Source organism: Salvia hispanica, chromosome 1 (assembly GCF_023119035.1).
Source record: "Salvia hispanica cultivar TCC Black 2014 chromosome 1, UniMelb_Shisp_WGS_1.0, whole genome shotgun sequence".
Taxonomy (NCBI): Eukaryota; Viridiplantae; Streptophyta; class Magnoliopsida; order Lamiales; family Lamiaceae; genus Salvia; species Salvia hispanica.
The window spans coordinates 15,482,827-15,504,529 of record NC_062965.1 but is presented as its reverse complement, the minus strand read 5'-3'; the positions used below and the strand labels follow the sequence as shown (position 1 = coordinate 15,504,529).

At 38.1% G+C, this 21,703-nt stretch overlaps 7 protein-coding genes across 7 annotated transcripts; 4 read left to right on the top strand and 3 right to left on the bottom strand.

Annotated features, from left to right (window-relative positions):
* Window positions 1-1,103: 1,103 nt before the first annotated feature.
* LOC125201020 (cardiolipin synthase (CMP-forming), mitochondrial) lies at window positions 1,104-3,780 on the top strand. The gene is made up of 8 exons (XM_048098891.1): window positions 1,104-1,642; window positions 1,957-2,023; window positions 2,135-2,209; window positions 2,356-2,407; window positions 3,042-3,127; window positions 3,211-3,285; window positions 3,374-3,468; window positions 3,552-3,780. The coding sequence occupies exons 1-8, from the start codon at window positions 1,158-1,160 to the stop codon at window positions 3,637-3,639; spliced, it is 1,023 nt and encodes a 340-aa protein (XP_047954848.1). The 5' UTR covers window positions 1,104-1,157; the 3' UTR covers window positions 3,640-3,780.
* LOC125201019 (pentatricopeptide repeat-containing protein At1g61870, mitochondrial-like) lies at window positions 3,708-5,276 on the bottom strand. Its single transcript, XM_048098889.1, has one exon. It carries the CDS (start codon window positions 5,005-5,007, stop codon window positions 3,799-3,801), a length of 1,209 nt encoding a protein of 402 aa, XP_047954846.1. The 5' UTR covers window positions 5,008-5,276; the 3' UTR covers window positions 3,708-3,798.
* A 1,855-nt stretch (window positions 5,277-7,131) lies between these two features.
* Window positions 7,132-11,451, top strand: LOC125200848 (tobamovirus multiplication protein 1-like). Its single transcript, XM_048098647.1, has 10 exons — window positions 7,132-7,344; window positions 8,722-8,812; window positions 8,888-8,940; window positions 9,478-9,570; window positions 9,756-9,827; window positions 10,043-10,115; window positions 10,247-10,292; window positions 10,422-10,508; window positions 10,965-11,079; window positions 11,161-11,451. The coding sequence occupies exons 1-10, from the start codon at window positions 7,189-7,191 to the stop codon at window positions 11,254-11,256; spliced, it is 882 nt and encodes a 293-aa protein (XP_047954604.1). The 5' UTR covers window positions 7,132-7,188; the 3' UTR covers window positions 11,257-11,451.
* Window positions 11,452-11,618: 167 nt separating this feature from the next.
* On the bottom strand, window positions 11,619-14,520 carry LOC125200847 (derlin-2.2-like). Its single transcript, XM_048098645.1, has 6 exons — window positions 14,194-14,520; window positions 13,874-13,973; window positions 13,094-13,308; window positions 12,922-13,005; window positions 12,417-12,470; window positions 11,619-12,047 (listed from the first exon to the last, which is right to left on the bottom strand). The coding sequence occupies exons 1-6, from the start codon at window positions 14,290-14,292 to the stop codon at window positions 11,865-11,867; spliced, it is 735 nt and encodes a 244-aa protein (XP_047954602.1). The 5' UTR covers window positions 14,293-14,520; the 3' UTR covers window positions 11,619-11,864.
* A 264-nt stretch (window positions 14,521-14,784) lies between these two features.
* LOC125202596 (putative nuclease HARBI1) lies at window positions 14,785-17,008 on the top strand. The gene is made up of 4 exons (XM_048101029.1): window positions 14,785-15,004; window positions 15,879-15,991; window positions 16,065-16,290; window positions 16,381-17,008. The coding sequence occupies exons 2-4, from the start codon at window positions 15,896-15,898 to the stop codon at window positions 16,842-16,844; spliced, it is 786 nt and encodes a 261-aa protein (XP_047956986.1). The 5' UTR covers window positions 14,785-15,004; window positions 15,879-15,895; the 3' UTR covers window positions 16,845-17,008.
* Window positions 17,009-17,799: 791 nt separating this feature from the next.
* LOC125188021 (B3 domain-containing protein REM20-like) lies at window positions 17,800-18,503 on the bottom strand. The gene is made up of 3 exons (XM_048084754.1): window positions 18,420-18,503; window positions 18,060-18,324; window positions 17,800-17,957 (listed from the first exon to the last, which is right to left on the bottom strand). Exons 1-3 carry the CDS (start codon window positions 18,501-18,503, stop codon window positions 17,800-17,802), a joined length of 507 nt encoding a protein of 168 aa, XP_047940711.1.
* Window positions 18,504-19,483: 980 nt separating this feature from the next.
* Window positions 19,484-20,741, top strand: LOC125187257. Its single transcript, XM_048083845.1, has 2 exons — window positions 19,484-20,003; window positions 20,090-20,741. The coding sequence occupies exons 1-2, from the start codon at window positions 19,668-19,670 to the stop codon at window positions 20,465-20,467; spliced, it is 714 nt and encodes a 237-aa protein (XP_047939802.1). The 5' UTR covers window positions 19,484-19,667; the 3' UTR covers window positions 20,468-20,741.
* The last annotated feature ends 962 nt before the right edge of the window (window positions 20,742-21,703 follow it).

The window sequence follows — 21,703 nt, the reverse complement described above, 5'->3', positions numbered from 1 at the left end:
GCAATAAATCATGGGAACAACTACTTTTCAGGCCACCTTAATGTCATCATACCACGTTCGGATATTTGAAGGTCACATTGTTTTCAACTGTTTTAGTTAAGTAACTTAAACCAACTTAATTAATTATAATACTACCTATTTTTAAAAGTGGAAATTATTAAGATAAAAATTCAGTATAGTCAAATTAATCAGTATGTCGAATAAATCCACTGAATTTTATTCGAAATTGTGAATGGGTTTGTGGAGTTAAAAGGAGTTGCATAGTCATGTTTTTATGAAAGTTTAATGGTGTTGGATGCCACAACTAATTGTAACTGGTGACAGCTAAATATATGTACATGAAGTAATTGAATAGATGTGATGATGACTTGTTGAATCCTCAACTGAACGACCCCTACTCAACTCAAGCGTGGACCATAATTCCTTATATTTAAATTTTAATGCTAATTTAATAGTACTAGTTTTAATGGTAATTGATTTTGTTGAAATTGTGTCAATCAACTCTTTGCTTTTGGATCTTGATTACCACATAAGTTGCTCTATTCGAACTCGATAGTAAGTAATTAATACTGCAGTCTATATGTTATAGAGGTAATTATTGACAAGATTAAATAAGTAAATCATGATTGGTGATGATGAAAAGATTCCAAATAATTAACTTTAGTAATTTGAAATAAAGTAACTTATGGTTGGTGCTCCTTTGATTTGAATTTCAATCCAAAAGTAGGGTCGAATATGGACAAGTAATTTTAAAACGGTAACTAGAAACAACTTTTTTGTTGAGATAATTCGCGATTATTTTGCTAAAATTTACATATTTGAGGAAGTAATCTTTTAAATGCATTTAAGTATAATTAAATATCATCTTACGGTTGGAAAGAAAATATTTTACCAATTGATTTGACCTTACATTTATTTGGCTAGGATGGGAAATTGCCAATTCAGTTTTCCAAATTTTAAAACTACAATTCTAAAAGAATCGCTGTAGATAGCACCACGACTTCTGGATAAGGGAACAAGCAGCGAATGCGACGTTAAGGCCAAGTCGAACACGTGCAGCAGCCTGGCCTTCGCACGTGTCAACCCAAATCAGCTGCATCTTCTTCCCCAAAACCCCCGTCTCAAACCCTCCCACCAATGTCAAAAATTATTCGTTAATGGCCATCTTCCGATCAATCAAAGCCCTAATCTCCCAATCATCGAGGAAACTATTCAATTCTTCTCAATCTAGAACGTTTTTCTCCCTCTCTCTCGCCTCCGCTTCCCCAATTTCATCCAGTAACGGTTACATCCGCCGCCACTTTCTATTCCGATCGAGGTTTCTCTCTCCCGTCGGCGGGCCTCTGTTCCTCTTCAATCCGCCGTGGAAGCTCTCCCAGTCCTCCACCCCTCTCCTCCTGCAATCCGACATCGTCCTCAATTTCCTGAAATTGCGTGCGATAAATTTGCTTCATCAACCGGCATTTAGGTACAATCTCGGGAATACAGCTCCGAGGCTGTTGAATGAGAGCGTTAGCGAGGGATTTGGAAAGGGTGCAGAGGTTGAAGCTAGCGGTGGTGATGACGCGATCAGAGATAGTTACTTGAATCTCCCCAATTTTATCTCCTTTGGTCGGATGCTTTCCGGTCCGTTGCTTGGATGGTGAGGTCTCAATTTCATTGTTTCATTTGTTATGTTTTATATTACTGGAAATTTTTTGAGTTTGCTGTTTTATATGTAATGAGATGTATCTTGTATGATTTCTCGATTGTTTTAGTTAGCTTAGATAAAGTCTAAGTTCATCAGATAATGTTATTGGTTTGTGGCATAATGTAAATCTGGATAGAAGCTTTCAACATGGCATAGTGTTATCCCAAATTAGAATGAAGGACAAACAATCGTTTGAGACATGCTCGTACAGTAACTGAATATGAAAAAGAGTTTTAGTGTAACCTGATATAGTACAAGTATTGCAGGATGATTGTTCAAGATATGTATTCCTATGCATTTGTTGGGCTTGCTGTATCCGGGGCAACTGATTGGGTATGATGTCATTCTCTTTTCTGTATGCTTAATTGTGCAAGTGAGGGAATTCTTCATTAGCATCCCGGGTCATGACTAATGATTCACTTAATATCTCTATTTGATTTTCAGTTAGATGGCTACATAGCTAGAAAAATGAGGATCAATTCTGTTGTTGGGTCCTACCTTGATCCTCTTGCGGACAAGGTATGTTTCTACTCCGTTTGTTGATGGCAAGTAAAAATCTTCAATAATCCTAAAGATCTATACCAACTGTTTCATGTTGGTTATGATGAGAGAACTGATTAGCCACTTAAATTTATTTGTTAATGAATGTTTCTAAAAAACTGTAGGTTTTAATTGTATCTGTTGCCCTGGCAATGGTGGATAAGGGGCTTTTACATCGTAAGTACATTATTTCAGTGTTTAATTCTTGGATACTTCTTGTTATCTGTGCTTGTTGGTATGCCAAATTAGTACTCCATCTTGTGAAACGTGGGAAACATGTGGCGTGATTTAACTCTAACCACACTTCATAAAAAATGTTGCCCTGGCGTGGGTCATACTGCCCTCTACTGTTGGGTGCGAGAGGCTCCATTTTTCTGCTGATCTGGTTCCCCATCCCACTCCAGCTTTGTTTTCTCTACTTCTACTGTGATGAAACGGACTAATGTTGCTGCAGATGATGATGGATTCATAATCTTTTTGCTTAAAATACTGATTTATTTCATTTTTTTACTTGGCAATAATCTTTCTTTGAATGATGACACGATGAACTTGTAGATTATTGTTACTTTATCATTCTTCTATTACATAGTTAGATTGATTTATGAGCAGATTATGCGAAGTACTTATGCATTTCTTTTCTTATTAAGAAAACCTACTAATAGTCCCATGAAGGTTGAATTTTTAATGATGTGCAATAGGTTTATACCCGCATGTGTGTATATGTCCTCTTGGAAACTGGAATAGATGTGTAGCATGATAGACTATATGCGCACATGCCTAGTTACTGAAAATAAGTCTGTTTTACATGTAGCTGGATTGGTCGGACTTGTTGTGTTGCGCGATGTTGCTCTTGTTGGTGGTGCAACCTATATAAGAGCTAGCAGTTTGAATTGGAAGGTAAAGGGTTGTTATCAGTTATGATATCCTATTGGATCCTAACTGTGTATTGCTAACAGTTCTTTGTCCAATTCCTTTATTAGTGGAATAGTTGGCGCGACTTCATCAACCTCGATGGTGCTCATGCCCAAAAGGTGGAGCCTCTTTTCATCAGCAAGGTACATGGAGATGATCGAGTTTAAGATATGAGGGATTATCATGCTGCAATGTGATGGAACTGAATTCTAAATTTCTTCTTGTGTGTAGGTTAACACAGTTCTGCAGCTGGCTCTAGTTGCTGCAGCTCTACTTCAACCAGGATTTGGAAGTGAAGAAACTCGACTTTACATCGACTACTTGAGGTAGTTTGTTCTTGACTCGTGTTTGTCTGTACCTGGTTTCGTGTGCATGAAATTTACGATCTTTTTATTTTGGATCTTGTCAGCTGGTTGGTGGCTTCTACTACAGTTGCTTCAAGTGCGGCTTATGGGATACAACATTGGAGATCACAGGCAAAAAGAATCAAGTTTTAATCGTGAAAGCTCAAGGATTGTAGTTTCTTGTTAGAGATTAGATTCTTTGTTTTTTTTTTTAGAAGAAATGAATAAAATGTAGACTTAAATTATTGCCAAGAGCAAAATATATGACACAGTCACACAGCAAAAGTTGAGTGACATGCGAAGAAAACAAAACTAGGCCGAAGGAGAAATCTCTGTTTCATTTGGCAATTCCATTTCAATTTGTTTCCAAATTTCTGCATTTCTACGGAATCTCTTCTTGAGAAGTCGGATAATTCGTCTGGCCTCGTCTGGCTTGTTCGTGGAGGCCAGTCCACGAACAAGCGTGCTCATGGTCGTAACATTAGGGAACCAACCATTTGAAATACAGTCGCCGCAGATCCTCAACGCACCCTCAAAATCCTTTCCCTGACATAGAAAATGCACCAACGTGAAAAAACACTCGGCTTCCGCCTTCAACCCTTTACCGACCATCTCATCGTACAAATCCTTGGCCCCGTCCAGCTCTCCTTGCCGGCAGAAGCCGTAGATCAAATGCCCGTACGTCCGGCAATTCGGTTTCATACCATTCGATAATATCCCATCCAGCAGCGCCTTGGCCTCGGCCAACCTCCCGAGCTTGCACAAGCACTGAATCCTGACGTTGTAAATGCCAATCCCGGGCGACATGTCGTATCGCTTCATCAAATGCAGCATCTTCCCGAAGTCGTCGAAGTTCTCCTCGCTGTACAAGCCCTCGATCACGCAAGCGAACGTCTGTTTGCTTGGTTTCACGCCCTTCCGCTCCATCTCCGCGAGAATGGAGTGCGACTCCCTCGCCCCACCGGAGCTGCATATCCCCTTCAGAACGGCGTTGTACGTCTCGAGATTCGGCTCGAGCCCGTATTTCCTCGGGTATTCGAAGAAGATTCGCCTCATGAGGGAGTATTCGCGGCCGAGGAGGCAGGAGAAGAGCAGGGAGTTGAGGGTTTTGATGTTTCTCTCGATTCCTAGCTCAGGCATTTTGTCGAACAGGTCAACGGCGTCGCTGATGAGGCCGGACTGGCCGTAGGAGATGATGCAGTGAGCGGCGTATCGCTCGGAGCGGTTGGCGTCCATGGACTCGTGGATGAAGGCGCGGATGGAGTCGTGGCGGTTGAGCTCTTTGAGTTTGGAGATGGCTTTGGAGAAGACGATGCGGTCGAGGTGGGATTCGGGGGTTAGGGCGGCGGAGCGGCAGATGTTGAGGATGCGGTCGGGGTTGGACTCGAGGCGGAGGGCGGCGAGGGCAGCGCGGGTTTGCTCTTTGCCGCCGCTGCTGCTGCGTGGGGTGGTGGTGGTGGAGCTTGAGAATGGGCGGCGGTGTTGGAGCGTGAGTGATTGGAATCTGCGGCGGAGTGCCATTGCGATTGGGGATTGGGATTTAGGTTACGCGAATTGAATCAACTGATGATTAATCCAAAGTTTCCAAACGCATATAATTGAATCGATGATTAATCCGAACTGATGAACTGATGATTGATTCAGTCCGGACCACCTAATTCTTTTCCTACACCATTTTCTGCTCCACGCTACTCACAAAAATAAGTAATGAGCCCATCAGAGATGGTGTACGAAAAGAATTAAGTGATCCAGACCGTGATTAATTGAATTGAGGTAAAAAACATAGACAAAGGGAGTAATTTTTTTTTTAAACAATGGGAATTCACTTTTTTATCCTTGAAATATGAAAAATTACGTTTCAGGTACATGAACAATGAAAAATTAAATATTGGGTGCCTTGACTATCCATTTTCCCCTAGGCCATTAAGATTAAGTACGGTTTTTTTCTCGCTTGACACGTACTGTTATTGTCTTCACAATCCATATTTCACAAATTTTTTAGGACTAAACAGCTTCAAAAGTCTATGCACATAAATCAAGAAGTTGTATAGTCCCTACAAATCTACAAATAGTGGATTGCGAAGAAAATGACAACATATAACATATATACCATACGCGAAAAAAACTTATAAATTTTTATAAACTTTTAAGAGGCAAGATGGTCACTTGAGACCTTGATTTGTTATTTTCCTTGTTCCAATGTGATTTTTCCTACTTTGGAGGGTCGGAGATAATAAAAAATGTGCAAATCTCATTTTTAAGGACTATTTTTATAGTTTACTTTCTTAAAAAATATTTACCGCAAGTATAATAATTTATGTTTAATGCAGGTATTCTCAAATTTTCAACATTATATGAGTATTAACCAAAGCCATGAATCATTACTCTTAATAACTCCAATTATATAATTAAAGAAAGAGACAAGTGGTTTTAGTTATTACCAAAGGTCCATGTATATTTCAATAGATCGATAAGGAATTTTAGAGGAATAAACCTAAGCCGTACACTTTTATTTCTATTGTTTTATGGCCCCAACAAGCTAGTTTAGGTACTTAATTTTTTTTATAACTTGTACTGCTATGTATGTTATCATATAATTCATCTCAATTTTCTAAAATAGAACTATTATTTGAATGTACTTCGTAGTGACAAGTATACGGTGTAATATTTGATACTACTCCCTCCGTTACATAAAAAGTTGAGTCATTTCATTCATTCAATGCACTCGTTTTGAAAAAATCATAATAAATAGTTAAAATGGATAAATTGTAAAATAAATTTGAAAATAATATAGAGAAGAGTTTTATCTACGTTATTTTCGATTTTATTCTACTATTTATCCATTCTAACTATTTATTACGATTTTTTTAAAACGAGTGCAAAAAATGAGGTGACTCAACTTTTATGAGGTAGAGGGAATATGTAAATAGGGGGTGTGATCTGTTGCTAACTTTTCTTAAATTGCTAACTTGTTAACTCATCAACGTAGTGTATTAAAAATATCAATACGATGATACTGAAATGTCAACATAAACTTAAGTTGATATTTTAATACATTGTGTTGACATTAATATTTTAATGTCAACATAGTGTATAAAATTGTCAACACAAATTTATGTTGACATTTTAATGTGATCATGTTGACATTTTTTAACATTTTTTATATAGTGCGTTGATGAGTTAGCAAGTTAACAATTTAAGAAAAGTTAGCATTATAACACACTCTATGGACTAATTCTATATCGGAAAGAGGTATTTATTGCTATTATATTATCTTATTTTTATATATTGAAATAACCCAATTCTCCTAATTTTACATGAATTGTATTTTTTTTTGTTTTTTTGCTTCTTATTTTTATTCAAACATTATAGTCAATTTGAGTCCAAAACAACTCTCGTCAAAAGAAAACAACTCCAGATTATTAGAGACCTTTTCTACTCTTAATCAATTTAATATTCCATTCATACCATTTGATTTTGTACAGATTACAGTTGATTTAGTTAATCTCTAAACACTATTTTAACTTTTACTTTCATTTCAACTAAAAATCACTGCACATTAGTGTATTTTTGAAGTTTTTACTGTGATTGGAAATAATATTATTGAAATAGGCAACACAGCTAATCAATTTTGACATACTCATCTTCTCAAGTAAAGAGAGAGAGAGAGAGAAGAGAGAGAAGAGAGGAGAGTTGAGCACGATGACCAGAATGCTGATGAGCTTTCCGGCCATCGACGCCGGCGCCGGTGTGCTGACGGCCAGCTGGTGGGATGAGATCAACGAGTCCGTCGCATGGCAAGACGGGATATTCTACTCTCTCTGCGCCGCCTATGCCCTCGTTTCCGCCGTTGCCCTTGTTAGTCTACATCTATATCTTACTATTTCATCTCCACCGTATAGTTTTGTCTTCAATTTCTGCTTGCTTTTGAATCCTGGTTACTGATTTTGCTTTGCCGAACTTGTCTTTCTCGGAAAACGGAACTGAAATATAGGAGCCTAGAATACTCAGCTAAGTGGATTTTGATTCAATTTTGTTGTTATAGCGAATTCGTATGTGTGTAGGTAGTTTTGATATCCAGTTGAATTCGCGATTATTCCTCTCGAATGTCGCGGCGTGTGAACTCAAAATTTTGGGGCTAATTTGAGCTGCGTTAATTTCGATGTATTTAATCACTAATTAATTGATAACTCACTATTGAGAGGGAAGTCCAACAAGGATTCCTTGTTGATTTCAACATTTTTCTTTATTCTTTTATTGACCTTTTCGATTTCATACCAACTTTAAATTGGTTTAGCTCCCATCACACTTAGGCTCCACCTCTGGATGGAACTTTTCCTCGATCATACTCTTTTGAGGGGAATTAGTAAAGTGCTTCCTATTTGGATAATTAAGTTTTCTTAATAATCCAAGTTTTTAGTGCCTTTGGGGCATTTTAAGTTTGTGACAGTTGGTAGCTGTAGATTATCTGTCAAGAGATCATTTTGCGATTTGGCGGATTTTGAAACATAGTTCAAATGCTGCAGAGTGAAAAGGGAAATTACCCAGTTACATGCCCCATGGTTGTGCAATCTATGTTATTGACTCTGCATCCATGATTGCAAGCTTTTTCTTATCTACATGAGCACCTCTAAGTTATTACAGCTGTCACGATTGGCAAATAAGTATAAGAGTTTTTTATCTTTATCAATTTGTTTCACAAAGAAGTGCAAGTAAATTATAGTTTTACCAACTTATGCTATGATCGTGTGATCATATCAGACATTTTTTGTTTATTTTGGAACACATTTGTGTATATACTTTGGAACCACTCATTTGGCCTTTTCTAAAAGGTGTTTTTTTATCAACATTTAAGAGAAGTCATTTTCCATAACTTCCATCTGTTTGATTCTCATGTTGGAGGAAAATATAGTTGAGGGAACAATAAAGAGGAAAACAATTCAAAAACAGATTTCATTTCTTTTTTCCTTTGTAACTTTCTCTTTCCTTTGTAATTTTTTCCAGCCAATTAAGTTTCAAGTTGGGATTTTCGTCATACGACTCCTGTTATTAATCTTATATGATATTTATTGCATGTCTTTAGTGTTTCTCCATGCAAGTTTCTAAATATCATATTTTTCTGCTTAAAACTAATGTTGATTATGGAATATGAACATGATTTTGCATATCTGAGTTGTGAGGACTTCATTGCAAGAGAATGCTTTTCCTAAAAACATGTGAATTTACTTTCTGCAGATTCAATTGATAAGAATTGAACTTAGAGTGCCCGAATATGGTTGGACCACGCAAAAGGTTTTCCACCTTATGAACTTTATAGTAAATGGAGGTATGAAATTATAGTTTTATGCCATACTCAACATATGTCTACCTATTTGACTAATAATTGAATTGCTCGCTGCAGTGCGTGCTATCGTGTTTGGATTCCATAAAAATGTCTTTCTTCTACATCCTAAGGTAAGATCCTGAAGTACTGTTCGTTGATTTGTTTGATGTGATCCTCCCTTATCGCTCCATGCTTCAAGTTACTGCCCTATAAATTGAGCTATGTGGAAGTAGCACCAATGCCTTTCTAGATCATTAAAGGAACAGTCCCAGATTAACAAAATTCCAATAATATAACTAATAATGTACATGATGGATCTGTAGCACTCAGTGTCCATTTTAATATGCTAGCATTAAAATAAATTAAGCGGGCAAAATTTTATCGAAGTTTCTCAACAGCAAGGAGTGCAATTGGGGTTGAAAGGAACTCATTGTCAGAACAGTTTTTTTACCATTTTCTGACAAAGTGTTTAATTTGGTAAAAGGTGTCTATTTGTAGATGCCTGAAAATTTCTTTTAGGGTCTCTTTTTACTGGATTCTCAATTGAAATAATATCTTACGGATTTAAAGCATGGCCCTTTAGCAATAAAGTGATTTGGTGACTTTTGTTAAACATTTCCATGCTTCATTATTATACCCAATTGTAAATTTAATTTACCCCATTTCAGGCCCTCTCTTTGGTTTTGCTGGAATCTCCTGGCCTGCTCTTCTTCTCTACATATACTCTTCTTGTCCTTTTTTGGGCAGAGATATATCATCAGGTATGGGTTATTTTTCTAGTTAAAATTCTGACAGGTTAAAATTTAGTACTATAACTTAATGTAACAATTTCCATAGTAGCACCTAGACTCTGATTAGTGATCTGACGGTATTTAATTTCTTATGACTTGTATATACCGTTGTCACTTAAGGAATCACCAACATTTCCACCCCTGTAATATTTCAGGCCAGAAGCCTGCCGACTGATAAACTAAGAATCTGGTACTTTGCTATCAACAGTGGAGTATACTTTGTGCAGGTGCATTCCATCACTCTAGTTTTACTGCTATTATTTCTTGGATTATGTTGTCTGTCTATTTGTCCTTCTGATGTTTCTTGGATCTCTTGAATCCACGTTGTGCTTGGCCTATGCTCCCCTGATCCATGGGCTTTTACTTAGTCAACTCATTTACTATACCTCAGCTTTTTCGCGCATCAGTTTGGTGATATATGTAATATGGCTTCTCTCATCAGGCTGGTATTTGGGTGTACCTCTGGATAGATGATAACAGCACTGCAGAATTTGTTGGAAAGATATTTGTTGCAGGTTAACCATTCCTATTCCTGTTATTTCTCATTTCAAGATATGCAAAAGTTAGAGGCTTTGCTTTTCTTAGTGTGCTTGAGTTATCCATATGGCACTTCTCTGATCTTCCTTAAGTCTTTTGGTCTCTGCAGTGGTTTCATTTGCAGCTGCATTAGGATTTCTGCTGTATGGAGGAAGGTGAATGTCAAAAGTTTTCATGCTGACTGCTTTTCTTTAGAAGAAAAAATTATATACGCCTCTTGCTTTCTACTGACCTTAAGCTTACATTGCTTTGTGTGTGTCATACTTTTCGTTTTTCTTGTGCAGGTTGTTTATCATGCTAAGACGCTTCCCTATTGAATCTAAAGGGAGGAGAAAGAAACTTTACGAGGTTTGTGTCTATCTATCTGTTGAGTGGAAGGTCATACAGTTAGATGGATTCACTTGAAGTGATATTTTTTATACCAGAAAAGCTTTCAGGGTTCACAGTGGCATCTCTACTTACACTGGATTTTTCTCAAAATTTCATTAATAATGAGAGCCTGAGATCATTTTATATTCATGATGGTGGCTAGTCGAATTGGTTTATGAGTTTTAAGTGCAACAATTAAAGTTTCTTCTGCATAACCAGCTTTTGTTAGTTATTGCTTATGAGTTATGACTCAGACATACAAAACTACCCTTCTTTAAATCCTGTTGAAAATCTCCCTCCAATCTAGGCAGTCATTCATTAAAAGGTTTTTGAAGTGACAGTGAATTGTTGATTTAATAAACATGGGAAAGTATTTTGAAGCACTAGAAATTTGATCTTGCCTTAGTTGATATGGATATTACTTCTAAACGTTGAGACGCTTCATTTTTTTTATTGAGTTTCTTATCTTTCTCTAATCATATCTATCATTTGCAGGTTATGCTCTCAGCCTTTGATTTAGATGCATCACTAGATGTATTGGACCATCCAGTTTTGAATGTAATCTACTACACGGTATGGATATCCTCTCTTGACGATTGAGCTAAATTTTGTAAAATTGTACTTCTGATATACGTTGCCGTTCTGCAAAAACAGCTGGTTGAGATTCTTCCTTCAGCTCTGGTTCTGTACATCTTGCGCAAGCTGCCTCCAAAAAGAGTACCATCAGCACAGTATCACCCTATCCGGTAGTTGATGCATGAAAAGCTCATATACATCAATTTCTTGGCATTCTTCGCAAGACCGAATTGAAGCCTAGAAGTAACCAGATTTATTATCACTCTGGAATGGCTCTGGTCATGAGATTTCATTTTGCCTGTATTTTGTGGGAGTCTGATTTGATGTTAACGATGGCGATTTATTGAGAGCTTGCCATTTTTATTGAAACTTAGCCTTTCTATTCGCATAGTTTTGTAGTTGCTTTTATCATTTTAAGTTTTAATAGTTGTGATCATTTACAACAACGCATATCCCAATAAGAAATATGTGTAGGTTTTACTACTAGTTTATAAAATATTTACAAAAGGAAGGGAGCTATTTGAGCATGAATCATGGGCCCAGGAAGAAAATTATTAATATTACATGAGCACAAAATGGAGATATACAGATAAATAACATAAAAATACTCCTAAAACTTGATATCTTTTATAGCAGAGCATCCTTAAAAACTCAACATCTTGCCACTCTAGGGGTTAATTTGCTAATTGTGAGACAAACAATGTCTAACACTATATTGACAAGGGATCTGAAACCGAGTTGATACATTCGCTCAACACCAGACACACCATCGCCTCAGAATCTCACCGAGGTGGAGCGTCGTCCATTGCTGGAGCAGCAAATCTCACAGCTGCAGGCCTGGCCGCCACTACAGGTTCGTCAGCAAATAATGATTGTATTATTGCTGGCGTTCTCAGGGGTCGTCGGCCTGTCATTTTGGGATATACATCTTCAAGAAAGTAGTAAGCATGGCCTGCTACCACTCCCTGAGCCAAAGAAATGTCTCTGTAAATGACACATGTATGCCTTGCAATCCATAGATACGAGAACACGAAAGGCAGTATAATTTTCAATGTGAATACACACATAAAAACGTGTATGTACACCAGCACATTTCAGCATGCATTAGTAAGGAAATATGTACTGAAATCCTAGTTGAGACATACATTGTGGTTGATATATATATAAAGTCCAAGGAAATTTCTGACAACAAATGCAGCTTTTAGCCCGAGATAAAATATACAGAGCCGAGTATGTCACACAGATCACTGTAAACGCTCAGCTGATGGTATGTAGTCCAGGTTAATATTGCCATGAACCAGAAACATTAACCTAATTACAATATTAAGACGTACCAGAAGATCCACCCAAGCACTAGAACCAAGAAGGACAGAAAATCCAATAAGTACCTGTTGTGACGCACATCAGAAGTCACAAAAACATCACTATAAAATACATGTAAATACATAATCAACAGCAAAACGATGTTAAAGCGTGTAATGGCACCAGATTACAAGTCCTAGTGCATATCATGTGTTCATCAAGAGTGTCTACATATGGCTTATACAGCAGAAATGACAAAATTACAGCTAAAGTCTTAACACAGTTGGCCGTGATCATAAAAAAGTAGCGAGCAGGAAATGAAGCATCACAACAGTAAACACATATCTGGACCCACTAAAATACCTACATATAGAACAAAATAACAACCATATACAAAGCAAGAAAACTGGAGAATTTTGTCCACATATTTCATAAAGTGGACCAGAAGATACTAAAATGTCTCCACAGGAACATGATATTGGACATTACTATAAGGCAGCATCACAAACAGTGACCAGTGAAGGGTAATATGCTTACCCATGGCAGATATGCAGCTGTGAAATTAAAAAGGCCCAGAAAGCTCATATGAATGAATGGGTTCTGCTTGCTCCACACGTATACCTATAATAACAGGAATAATAAAAGATCACAGGAAAGCTATGACAAAATTGTTAAATTATCACTCCTAATAACATAACATGCAACTAACCATCATAAAAGTTAGGGAATTGCTAAGGAATATAAACTTAGCAAATGACGCTGAGAAATAAGGGATCATTCCTCCAAGAAGTACTATCCCAGTTAAAACAGTTGCGCCAAACAACAACATGTAGAAGAAATCTGCAGACTTCCTCCGAAATGTATTCTCTTCGAGAAGCTTGCAGTATCGAGCTAGAAAGAACATGTGAAACAAGAAGTCCAAATCTGTCGAGAAAGAGATTGAATTGTGTTACTTAGTGTAAATGATCTACAAAGAAGAAAACCATCATCTCCAGCTTGAAAATTTTCCCTCTAAAGCTACCAATCAATTATCAATTATCATATATAAAACCTGAATTTTCAATCACATCAGCCGTACATAGAGAACTCGTGACTCGTGATAAGGTAAATTAAAATGATGATGGTGTACCAATCAACTACGTTTTATCATCAAATCAATAACACATGGGGCATGCGCATACTTCCATACATGAGTGCAATGCAATCAAGCTACATAGAAGTAAAGATTGCATCAAAAAATTGGCGGTTCAGAATCCTAGCCAGAAAATATACATGGTACCATCAAGGCTTTATTATATCTATATATGGACTTACGCAAGTTTACTTTAAAAGTAAGGTAAAAGCAATTATAGTTCTAAATTCGGTATACTGTGGAAATTTCACTTATCTAAGATATTGAATCATAATCTCATATCCATTCATCAAGAGAGCAACACCTAATCCACTCATCAATCAGTTAAAAATTTTAAGAGTACAGAGATAGTATTACCCAACTTGCGGAAATACAGAAAATTGGTCATGATGCGCCAGATTTGATATTGCTTCAATACAAGCTTCGGGTTCAGATAAAGATCATATGGAGATATTATCTGCAACTCGCAAGATAAAAAGAAACTCCACTCAGCCAAGCAATAACAAAGAAAGCACAGTTCTTTCATTATTTAAACTTCTTAACACAATTAACATGTAGCTCGAGAAAATAATTTCAGCAAACACGATAAAAATTATAACTTTTTATACTTCAAGAAACTCAGCTATTTAATCCATCACACACAATAATTCAATAGAGGAGAAGGAATAGAGTATTACATCGAGAGAGCAGCCGATGGTGGTGAGAATGGCAGCTGTGAGGTACGAACGCGTAATGATGGGCATCTGCTTGTACCACTCCTCAACTGCTTGTGCCATTGTTTAAATTTATCAATCAACAAAACGAGGAAACCTAGCCCGATTTCTTTCTCCCGCGAAATTGGAGAGGTGAGAAACGCCGGGAAAGGGTTAAAAACCAGATTAGCAGTGCAGAAACAATGAAGGGCCTTGTACTTGTATATGTATAGATTGTGATGTTGTTAGCACCCACATGGTGCGCGAGTGTGACACACGGACCAATAGGATTCATGTAATTGGTCGCACTGATGTCACTAGCACTTGCTCGCCATTAAAGCTTGGTATATTATTTTGAATCAACTGCATAAAAGTCCCTAATTTTTACACTTGTAACATTGACCACTAAGGAGGCGTTTGATTGGTCAGATACTCCAAGATATTGCTTCTTATCTGGATCCTATCTAGTTTTTGGTTGGTACGATACACATCCTCGACGATCCGGGATATGAACACCGACCCACTAGCATTTAAGATAGCTACCGGCCAATTGGATATATGTCTAACCATGCCATCATCCCTGATAGCCCACTACCTCACCATATCAGAAAACGAACTTCTTACCGCAATTACCATAACACCCCCCACCTTCCTCCTCAGTTCATCGATTCACCCCAATTCGGTTGGCATTCATCATTCTTCTTCGGTTTGAATCCTCTTTATCTCAGATCGGCATCCCTCAATTACCCATCGGCCCGGACGATTCTACGGCTGACATCGACACCGACAACCATAGGTAACACACCTTGAAATATCAGTGTGACCCATTATCATTAGACCCATTGCATAATAATTGATTTTCGTTCTACTGTCTGTGTCGTTTGAATTGGGACAACTCGGTTCCTCACACGGTTATTCATGGCAAGGGAAGAGGGCGGCCCTACGAGTCAGTTACACGTATTTGCATTTTTCAGCATCGTTCAAATTAGAAAATTGTTGTGATTGTGTACAAATTTTGGAGAATTGAACTAGATTCCTATGACTACAAGTGAAGATGCGCTTCATCTAAATTGGGTATTTACTAAGTAACTAGGATTAAAAAAAAACATGTATATTAGTGTTGAGATCCAAGTGAATGCTGCAACTGTCGTTTTGATCTCGTTCCTAATTTGGATGTACCAATACTTGTGTTTCTAGATCATTGATTACCTTGTTGTTTGGTGGATGTGGTTGCTGTTTTTTGTTGAGTTTAGAAGGTTATCCAGTTTGGTTTTTTTAACCTGCAAAGAATCAATTTATTTCTTTCAAAATGTGTGATTAAATTATCAACAATACATTGTTGATAAATCTATAGTTCAATGAATGCAAATGTATGTCTTCGTTCATCACAGGCTTGGCCCCACGCGGATGCTCGATTCAATTCCAAATCATGTGAAACAGCTGGATAGGCTTGTGCGGGTCACAGATCGTTCATGTGTAGATAATTTAAGGATGAATAGAAACACATTCGGCCGTCTATGTCGTATTCTCCGTGATCGTGTTGGTTTAATTGACAAGAAATTCGTGACTGTAGAAGAACAAGTTGCCATGTTCTTATGTGTTTTATTACACCATAAGAAATCTCGTATAGTTGGTTATGATTTCATGCGGTCCTCCCAAACTGTGTCTAGGTACATACATACATACTATGCTTTGTGGTGTGCTTACGCTTCACAGTCTGTTTTTGGTGAAGCCCAAACCTATAGACGATCAATGTTTGGATCGGCGATGGAATTGGTTTAAGGTTGTTGAATCTGCCTAATGTTTGTTTATGTAATATACAACAGTGTTTAATAAAACCTTTTATACCAATGCAGGGGTGTCTAGGAGCATTAGATGGAACGTATATTAATGTACGAGTGCCTATTGCCGATGCCCCTCGTTATCGGAATCGGAAGGGTCAAATCACAACAAACACACTAGCCGTGTGTGATCCACAGCTTCAGTTCATTTACGTCCTACCTGGTTGGGAAGGATCTGCGGGCGATTCAAGGATTTTACGAGATGCAATAAGTAGCCCACTCGGTCTCAAAGTGCCTAAAGGTTATTTTGTTCTACATTGTCATACTATTTTAATTTATTACTTAAGAATGAGAAATGATGAAATTGTCCAAACGTTTTTATCATTTTCAGGTTGCTACTACCTTTGTGACAATGCATATGCAAATGCTGAAGGCTTTGTGACACCATATAAAGGAGTTCGTTATCATCTAAAGGAATGGAGCCCAGGTAGACAAACACCCCAGACACCGGAAGAGCTGTTCAATTTAAGACACACAAAGGCCAGGGACGTCATTGAACGATCATTTGCTGTTCTAAAGATGCGTTGGGGTATTCTAAGATCTGCAAGTTTCTACCCGATCGATGTGCAGTCTGGGCTTATTATCGCGTGTTTCTTGTTACACAATTTCATACGAAGTCAAATGGCGGTTAATCCAGTTGAGGCGGAATTGGATAATGAAGCCGAAAATGAGGATGAAAATGAGAACGAATATGTGGATGGTGATCATATTAGTAGCGTTGAACCTTCAGCATCATGGAACAACAAAAGAGATGATCTTGCAAGAGAAATGTGGGCCGAGAGAAACAATAGGTAACCGTGGGCGATCGGGATGCATTTGTATGAGTCCTGCTTGATGCACTAAGACAATTTTGTTATTTCCTTTCTTCTACACTACATTCGGTATGGAGCTTCTTGGTAGTTTGTTTTAGTTTTGGTATGTTGTGTTGAATGCTTTATTTGAACCTCATTTTTATTTGATTATTAGGTGTTTTACAATATATTTTCTTTAATAAGGTTTATTGGGTTTATTAAAGAAGATTGACACAACATAATCGATCAATTTATCGGATCTAAAGTGATCCCTGCATTTTCAACCGGCTTCCATACGAAATCATACCTTATAAATTGAGATGGATTAATTAATAGATCACAAAAATTAGAATGAATCGACAACCCTCATCAAATAGTGTAGCAGTTATATATTATCCTCACTCAATCAACACAATTTAAAGGAATAATGTAGTGCCAAAATAGGGAAAGACAAATTAACATAGACCATGGGTCGTTTATATGGCATAGCACCTAAACCAACTACATAATCTACTACCCTCGCTGCAATAACTCAACGAGGAAGGATACAAGTTAGAAATACAATTGAAAATTTGGTGAATGCATCTGGAGACCCTACATAACACACAAACTACAAGGAACATAACAACAAAGCATAATTTCAAACTAGATATGTCATCATGCAGACGGCTGCCAGCTGGGCTCTTATGGGCGATCGAACCATACATAAAACTGGACTTCATTAGTGTCGATGAGCTTAAAGTGGCAGCGAGTACCCGCCACCAAATTGTAGTGTTGTTTGAAAGGACGCCATCCACGGCTCACCCAAATTTTGGTTTGGCTATGAGCCATATTCGCTAACCAAGAATCTCCATCCACATTGAAATATACAGGATCTTGAAGGGCATTCATACGAATGTAGCGGCGCCAAAAAGGAAATGGAATCTCCAGCGTGCTTCGGATGTTAGCCGTTGTCAGCATCACAACGAATGTCGAAAACCGTCGACATCTACCACACCTCGGTCATAAGCACAGTCATCGTCGTCCGATGTTTCAATCTCCTGTTCGGATGGTTCGTAGTCATCATCTGTATCACCATCGGGCTCGACGCTATGATCAGAGTCATCTTCAGCAACCGCTTGATTTTGTTAAAATGGGGTGCGAAGATAAGGATCAATGAGACTCAAATTACATGATAAACAAGTTAATACAGACAGTGGTGCATTGGTGACATACTTACTTTGTAAATCACTCAGAGGGGGGCAACCGGTATTCGGCTTGTACCTCTTCACATGGAACACACCCACGTCCACCATTGTGAAGGTCAGAAAGTCGTTGTGCACAATGTTGTTAACGATGCGAAAATCCGCCCATTCGGCGTGGAAGTGGCACCCACTTGCGATCCGAAGTAGGCGCACTCTCCACTGCCGGCTCTTAGGCATCACCAGTCGATAGTCGAATGGGAGTTCTACTCCATGGTTCGCCACAAATTCAAGAGGAATCCGCTGCACCAAAATTGGGGATACACAGAGAAGTTAGAAGTTAGCTTCGGCAATCGTTCTAGCAGTTATCGCATAAAATGAAATATGCAAAAACTTACCAACTCATCCATGCTATTGTCCTCGGAGAACGTTTTGAAGAAGGTTGGAAGCCTGAAGTAATCCAAATCACCATTATTAGCCATGCTAGAACTTGCTATTTTGTTAAGTTGGAAGTGTGTGGGTTGTAGTGAACTTCAATAGGGTCTTTAAGATTAAAAAGAATCAGCTTTAATTGTGCAATTGAAATGATTTGATGTTGCCTACACATTGCATCAAGAACCAGAACAGAGGAGTAATATATGACTTATAAATGCATCCACCCATATTCTTCCCTATACGCAACCTTGTGTTGAGTCTAATCCGGAAACAATTGAGAATTTAAAGCATAAAAGAGGAATCTGATGAGGATGTTCTTATATTTGGCAATACTCAACCAATAAAAAATAAAATCTATTTCAATTTTATGCGGTTTATATGCATTTTCTGCTTTGAATATATGCGGTTTATATTCAATTTTTTGCCATACCAGTTATAAATCACCCTTTATGCTCCACCATTTTACAATATCATTTAGAATAACCGTTACAAAATATTTTCCTCATTTATAAAATTTTATATATGAACTCTTTTATATAACAAACTTTGAAAACTTAACCAAAATAATTTACAAAAGGAAATTAGGCAACAGGGATACAAAGTCGACTGCTTTATACGTATTTATAATATTTGGGTTCAGATGAGGTTTTGTAGATTATTCATAGCAGTTAAATCAACAAACTCTGTTTAGTTTGAGTTCACACAATGATACTGTGTAATTAATATTCTATTAGTAATCATTCATTGGTATAAAATGTGTCATGGCAGTGATCTAATTATCTTCCACGTTTTATACAAAATAATTGATGAGTATGCTAGTTTGGACTACATGCAATCAAGCATAGCTATTAAGACTACACGTGCGATGCATTATCATTAGTAATCCTAATATACACAAAAGTATTTGCTTGAGTAAACATGAGTATTTATATATAATTGTTAAATGTATATGAAATTTATTAAGACTAATTAGATTTATATCAAGTGCATGTATGGTACTGATCAGGAAACCTCTTCCCCACCATAATCCTATAACACAGTACGATTTGAGGTCGGCTACTCTCACAATGTAGACTAGACATTTATCTACCCGTTGTAAGTGCTCAACCATCTTCCATTAATGACACTTGAGATATTAGTGTGGCTCTTGTATATAAGCTGGTCGAACCATAAGCACAAATATTGTCTACGTCCTTCATATTCTATGCAAAATGTCCCTCCAAGTTCCTCAGCAATCAACCTTCTTCTACCGAGGGAAATGGTGTCGTGAAATGGATACCCTTCTCCTCTCGACGTTGATCAATTTGAGGAACGGTCGGGATTGGGAGGATGGTAACGTGCCAAATGAAGTGATCTGCAATGTTCGGGGAGTTATAAATTCTCCCTTTGGATCTGATCTATCGTCCGAAGAAATATCGGTTCGAGTGAAAGTGCTGAAGGCTCGGTACACCACGTTTAAAAAAGTGATCGCCACGACCGGAGTTGTGTGGCATATGGAGGACAAGGTGGCGACTGCCGACGACTCCGTTTGGAAGGATATTTTCAAGGTATATCCACAGTTATATTTTTGAATAAATGTTGTTAGCCTTTGTATTATATGTACGCAATAATGGCAGATATATTTTTTTGTTAGTTGAATTCTACCGCCGGCGCATATTATTATCATGACGAGCCGGAGTTCCCTCTTCTTGCCTCATTATTTGGGTTATCTGACGTCAAAATAGAGTTCCCTAATGAGGTGATAACCCTATCAGACACCACTGAGGTTATCGTGCTCAGTGATTCAGTGGTACCCGACGCACCAAGACGGGGGAACCAATATGATTCACCACCCGATTCTGATGAAGTAACCTCACCGATGTCGGCCGCATCTGGTCATGTGCGGCGTAAGCTTTTTGATGGTGGTCTTCCATGCTTCGATGTGGGCTCCTCTACCAGGTCTCCTACCCATTTTAAACCAGTGCAGATGGGTATGTTCTCTTCCCCTAAAGGGTCATCGTGTGCATCATGAAGTCCATGCCCGAAAGCCCGTAAGACAGACCAGTCGATCGACGGATAATGTTGCATTCCGAGAGAAGCTACGTTATCAGGAGGGGCATGTCAATGGTCTTTGTGTTATCATTGCTTTAGCTCTATTTTGCAAGGAAGTTATTGTAACTCTTTTATTTCCATTGTTATGGGTAGGGGCCATCGAAGTAGTATTTGGTGTCGTTGATTTATGTTTGCTGTTCGGAAGTATGTACTGTTTTGCTTGGGATGTAGGATTAATTAATATTATTTAGTTTGTGTTATGTTTAGAAATATGCCCTTGAATATTAAATACCTACAAACACAAAGCAATCAACTCACTGGCCATATCAACATGAAAATGACAATCCCATCATACATAAACCGCATATGGTTCGGCAAATATGATAAATACATACAAAATATTATAGTTGTGGCTACACATTTACTATCACTGGGTGTAAATGCATCCATATCTCATTGAGAAATATCACTACTGATGTCCTCATTGTAACTAGAATGAGGAATAACATAAGGTCTTAAAACATGACACATCAATTGATGTCCTCATTACAACTAGAATAAAGAATAACATAAGGTCTTAAGACATGACACAACACTTTAGTTCGACAAAAAACATCACTCAAGAAACATATGTGCTATGCATCTTGTGTGTAAAGCATCCCATCAATCTCCAAAAGATCAATCACAAAGGCCGCACGAGCAGCTTCGGACAATCCCCGAAAGAGGTCCATTAGCTCGGGCTCCTTCACTAGCTTCTTTGAAATATAGAACTGTTGTTTCAGAGTTAGGTTAGGAATACCTTTTAGTTGATCAAACACCTCCGACCTTTTGGTACTTAGATCGAACTCGTACCCAATCCTGGCTGAAATATCTTTCAATCGCTCGTTTGTGTCAGTGTGTATCTGTCCCATGAGAGTAAGGACGCCTTCGATCTTATCCTCTATTTTCATTTTCTTCATAACCTTCTTCGACTTCTTGGCCCTTGCCCCAGACCCAGAACCGGAAGCAGCCCCTGCTATAGCCCCCGTACCCGCCACTGGACCTGCTCCTCCTCCAGCCGTTGCACTAGCTCCAGGCGCACCGCCCTCCATAACAGGTTGGCTCTCATCTACCATCTCAGGGAGAACTCCATCGGGGAATAGTTTGTCTGGGAATAGCTCTTCAAGTGTCATCGGGTGGGATGTATCAGCTTCGTCGATGGAGGCGTCATTGGAGG

What these genes read in the sequence shown, in the direction of transcription:
- LOC125201020 (XM_048098891.1), top strand. Translation starts at nt 1,158, where the DNA reads ATGGCCATCTTCCGATCAATCAAAGCCCTAATCTCCCAATCATCGAGG. An exon ending in TCCGGTCCGTTGCTTGGATG is followed by an intron (nt 1,643 to 1,956) that starts GTGAGGTCTCAA and finishes CAAGTATTGCAG; the next exon opens with GATGATTGTTCAAGATATGT. An exon ending in CTTTACATCGACTACTTGAG is followed by an intron (nt 3,469 to 3,551) that starts GTAGTTTGTTCT and finishes GGATCTTGTCAG; the next exon opens with CTGGTTGGTGGCTTCTACTA.
- LOC125201019 (XM_048098889.1), bottom strand. Translation starts at nt 5,007, where the DNA reads ATGGCACTCCGCCGCAGATTCCAATCACTCACGCTCCAACACCGCCGC.
- LOC125200848 (XM_048098647.1), top strand. Translation starts at nt 7,189, where the DNA reads ATGACCAGAATGCTGATGAGCTTTCCGGCCATCGACGCCGGCGCCGGT. An exon ending in TCTTTCTTCTACATCCTAAG is followed by an intron (nt 8,941 to 9,477) that starts GTAAGATCCTGA and finishes ACCCCATTTCAG; the next exon opens with GCCCTCTCTTTGGTTTTGCT. An exon ending in TGGAAAGATATTTGTTGCAG is followed by an intron (nt 10,116 to 10,246) that starts GTTAACCATTCC and finishes TGGTCTCTGCAG; the next exon opens with TGGTTTCATTTGCAGCTGCA.
- LOC125200847 (XM_048098645.1), bottom strand. Translation starts at nt 14,292, where the DNA reads ATGGCACAAGCAGTTGAGGAGTGGTACAAGCAGATGCCCATCATTACG. An exon ending in CCATCGGCTGCTCTCTCGAT is followed by an intron (nt 13,974 to 14,193) that starts GTAATACTCTAT and finishes TGCGAGTTGCAG; the next exon opens with ATAATATCTCCATATGATCT. An exon ending in CAGCTGCATATCTGCCATGG is followed by an intron (nt 12,471 to 12,921) that starts GTAAGCATATTA and finishes GCGTCACAACAG; the next exon opens with GTACTTATTGGATTTTCTGT.
- LOC125202596 (XM_048101029.1), top strand. Translation starts at nt 15,896, where the DNA reads ATGCTTTGTGGTGTGCTTACGCTTCACAGTCTGTTTTTGGTGAAGCCC. An exon ending in GGCGATGGAATTGGTTTAAG is followed by an intron (nt 15,992 to 16,064) that starts GTTGTTGAATCT and finishes ATACCAATGCAG; the next exon opens with GGGTGTCTAGGAGCATTAGA. An exon ending in CGGTCTCAAAGTGCCTAAAG is followed by an intron (nt 16,291 to 16,380) that starts GTTATTTTGTTC and finishes TATCATTTTCAG; the next exon opens with GTTGCTACTACCTTTGTGAC.
- LOC125188021 (XM_048084754.1), bottom strand. Translation starts at nt 18,503, where the DNA reads ATGGCTAATAATGGTGATTTGGATTACTTCAGGCTTCCAACCTTCTTC. An exon ending in ACAATAGCATGGATGAGTTG is followed by an intron (nt 18,325 to 18,419) that starts GTAAGTTTTTGC and finishes ATTTTGGTGCAG; the next exon opens with CGGATTCCTCTTGAATTTGT. An exon ending in CCCTCTGAGTGATTTACAAA is followed by an intron (nt 17,958 to 18,059) that starts GTAAGTATGTCA and finishes AACAAAATCAAG; the next exon opens with CGGTTGCTGAAGATGACTCT.
- LOC125187257 (XM_048083845.1), top strand. Translation starts at nt 19,668, where the DNA reads ATGTCCCTCCAAGTTCCTCAGCAATCAACCTTCTTCTACCGAGGGAAA. An exon ending in TTTGGAAGGATATTTTCAAG is followed by an intron (nt 20,004 to 20,089) that starts GTATATCCACAG and finishes TTTTTTTGTTAG; the next exon opens with TTGAATTCTACCGCCGGCGC.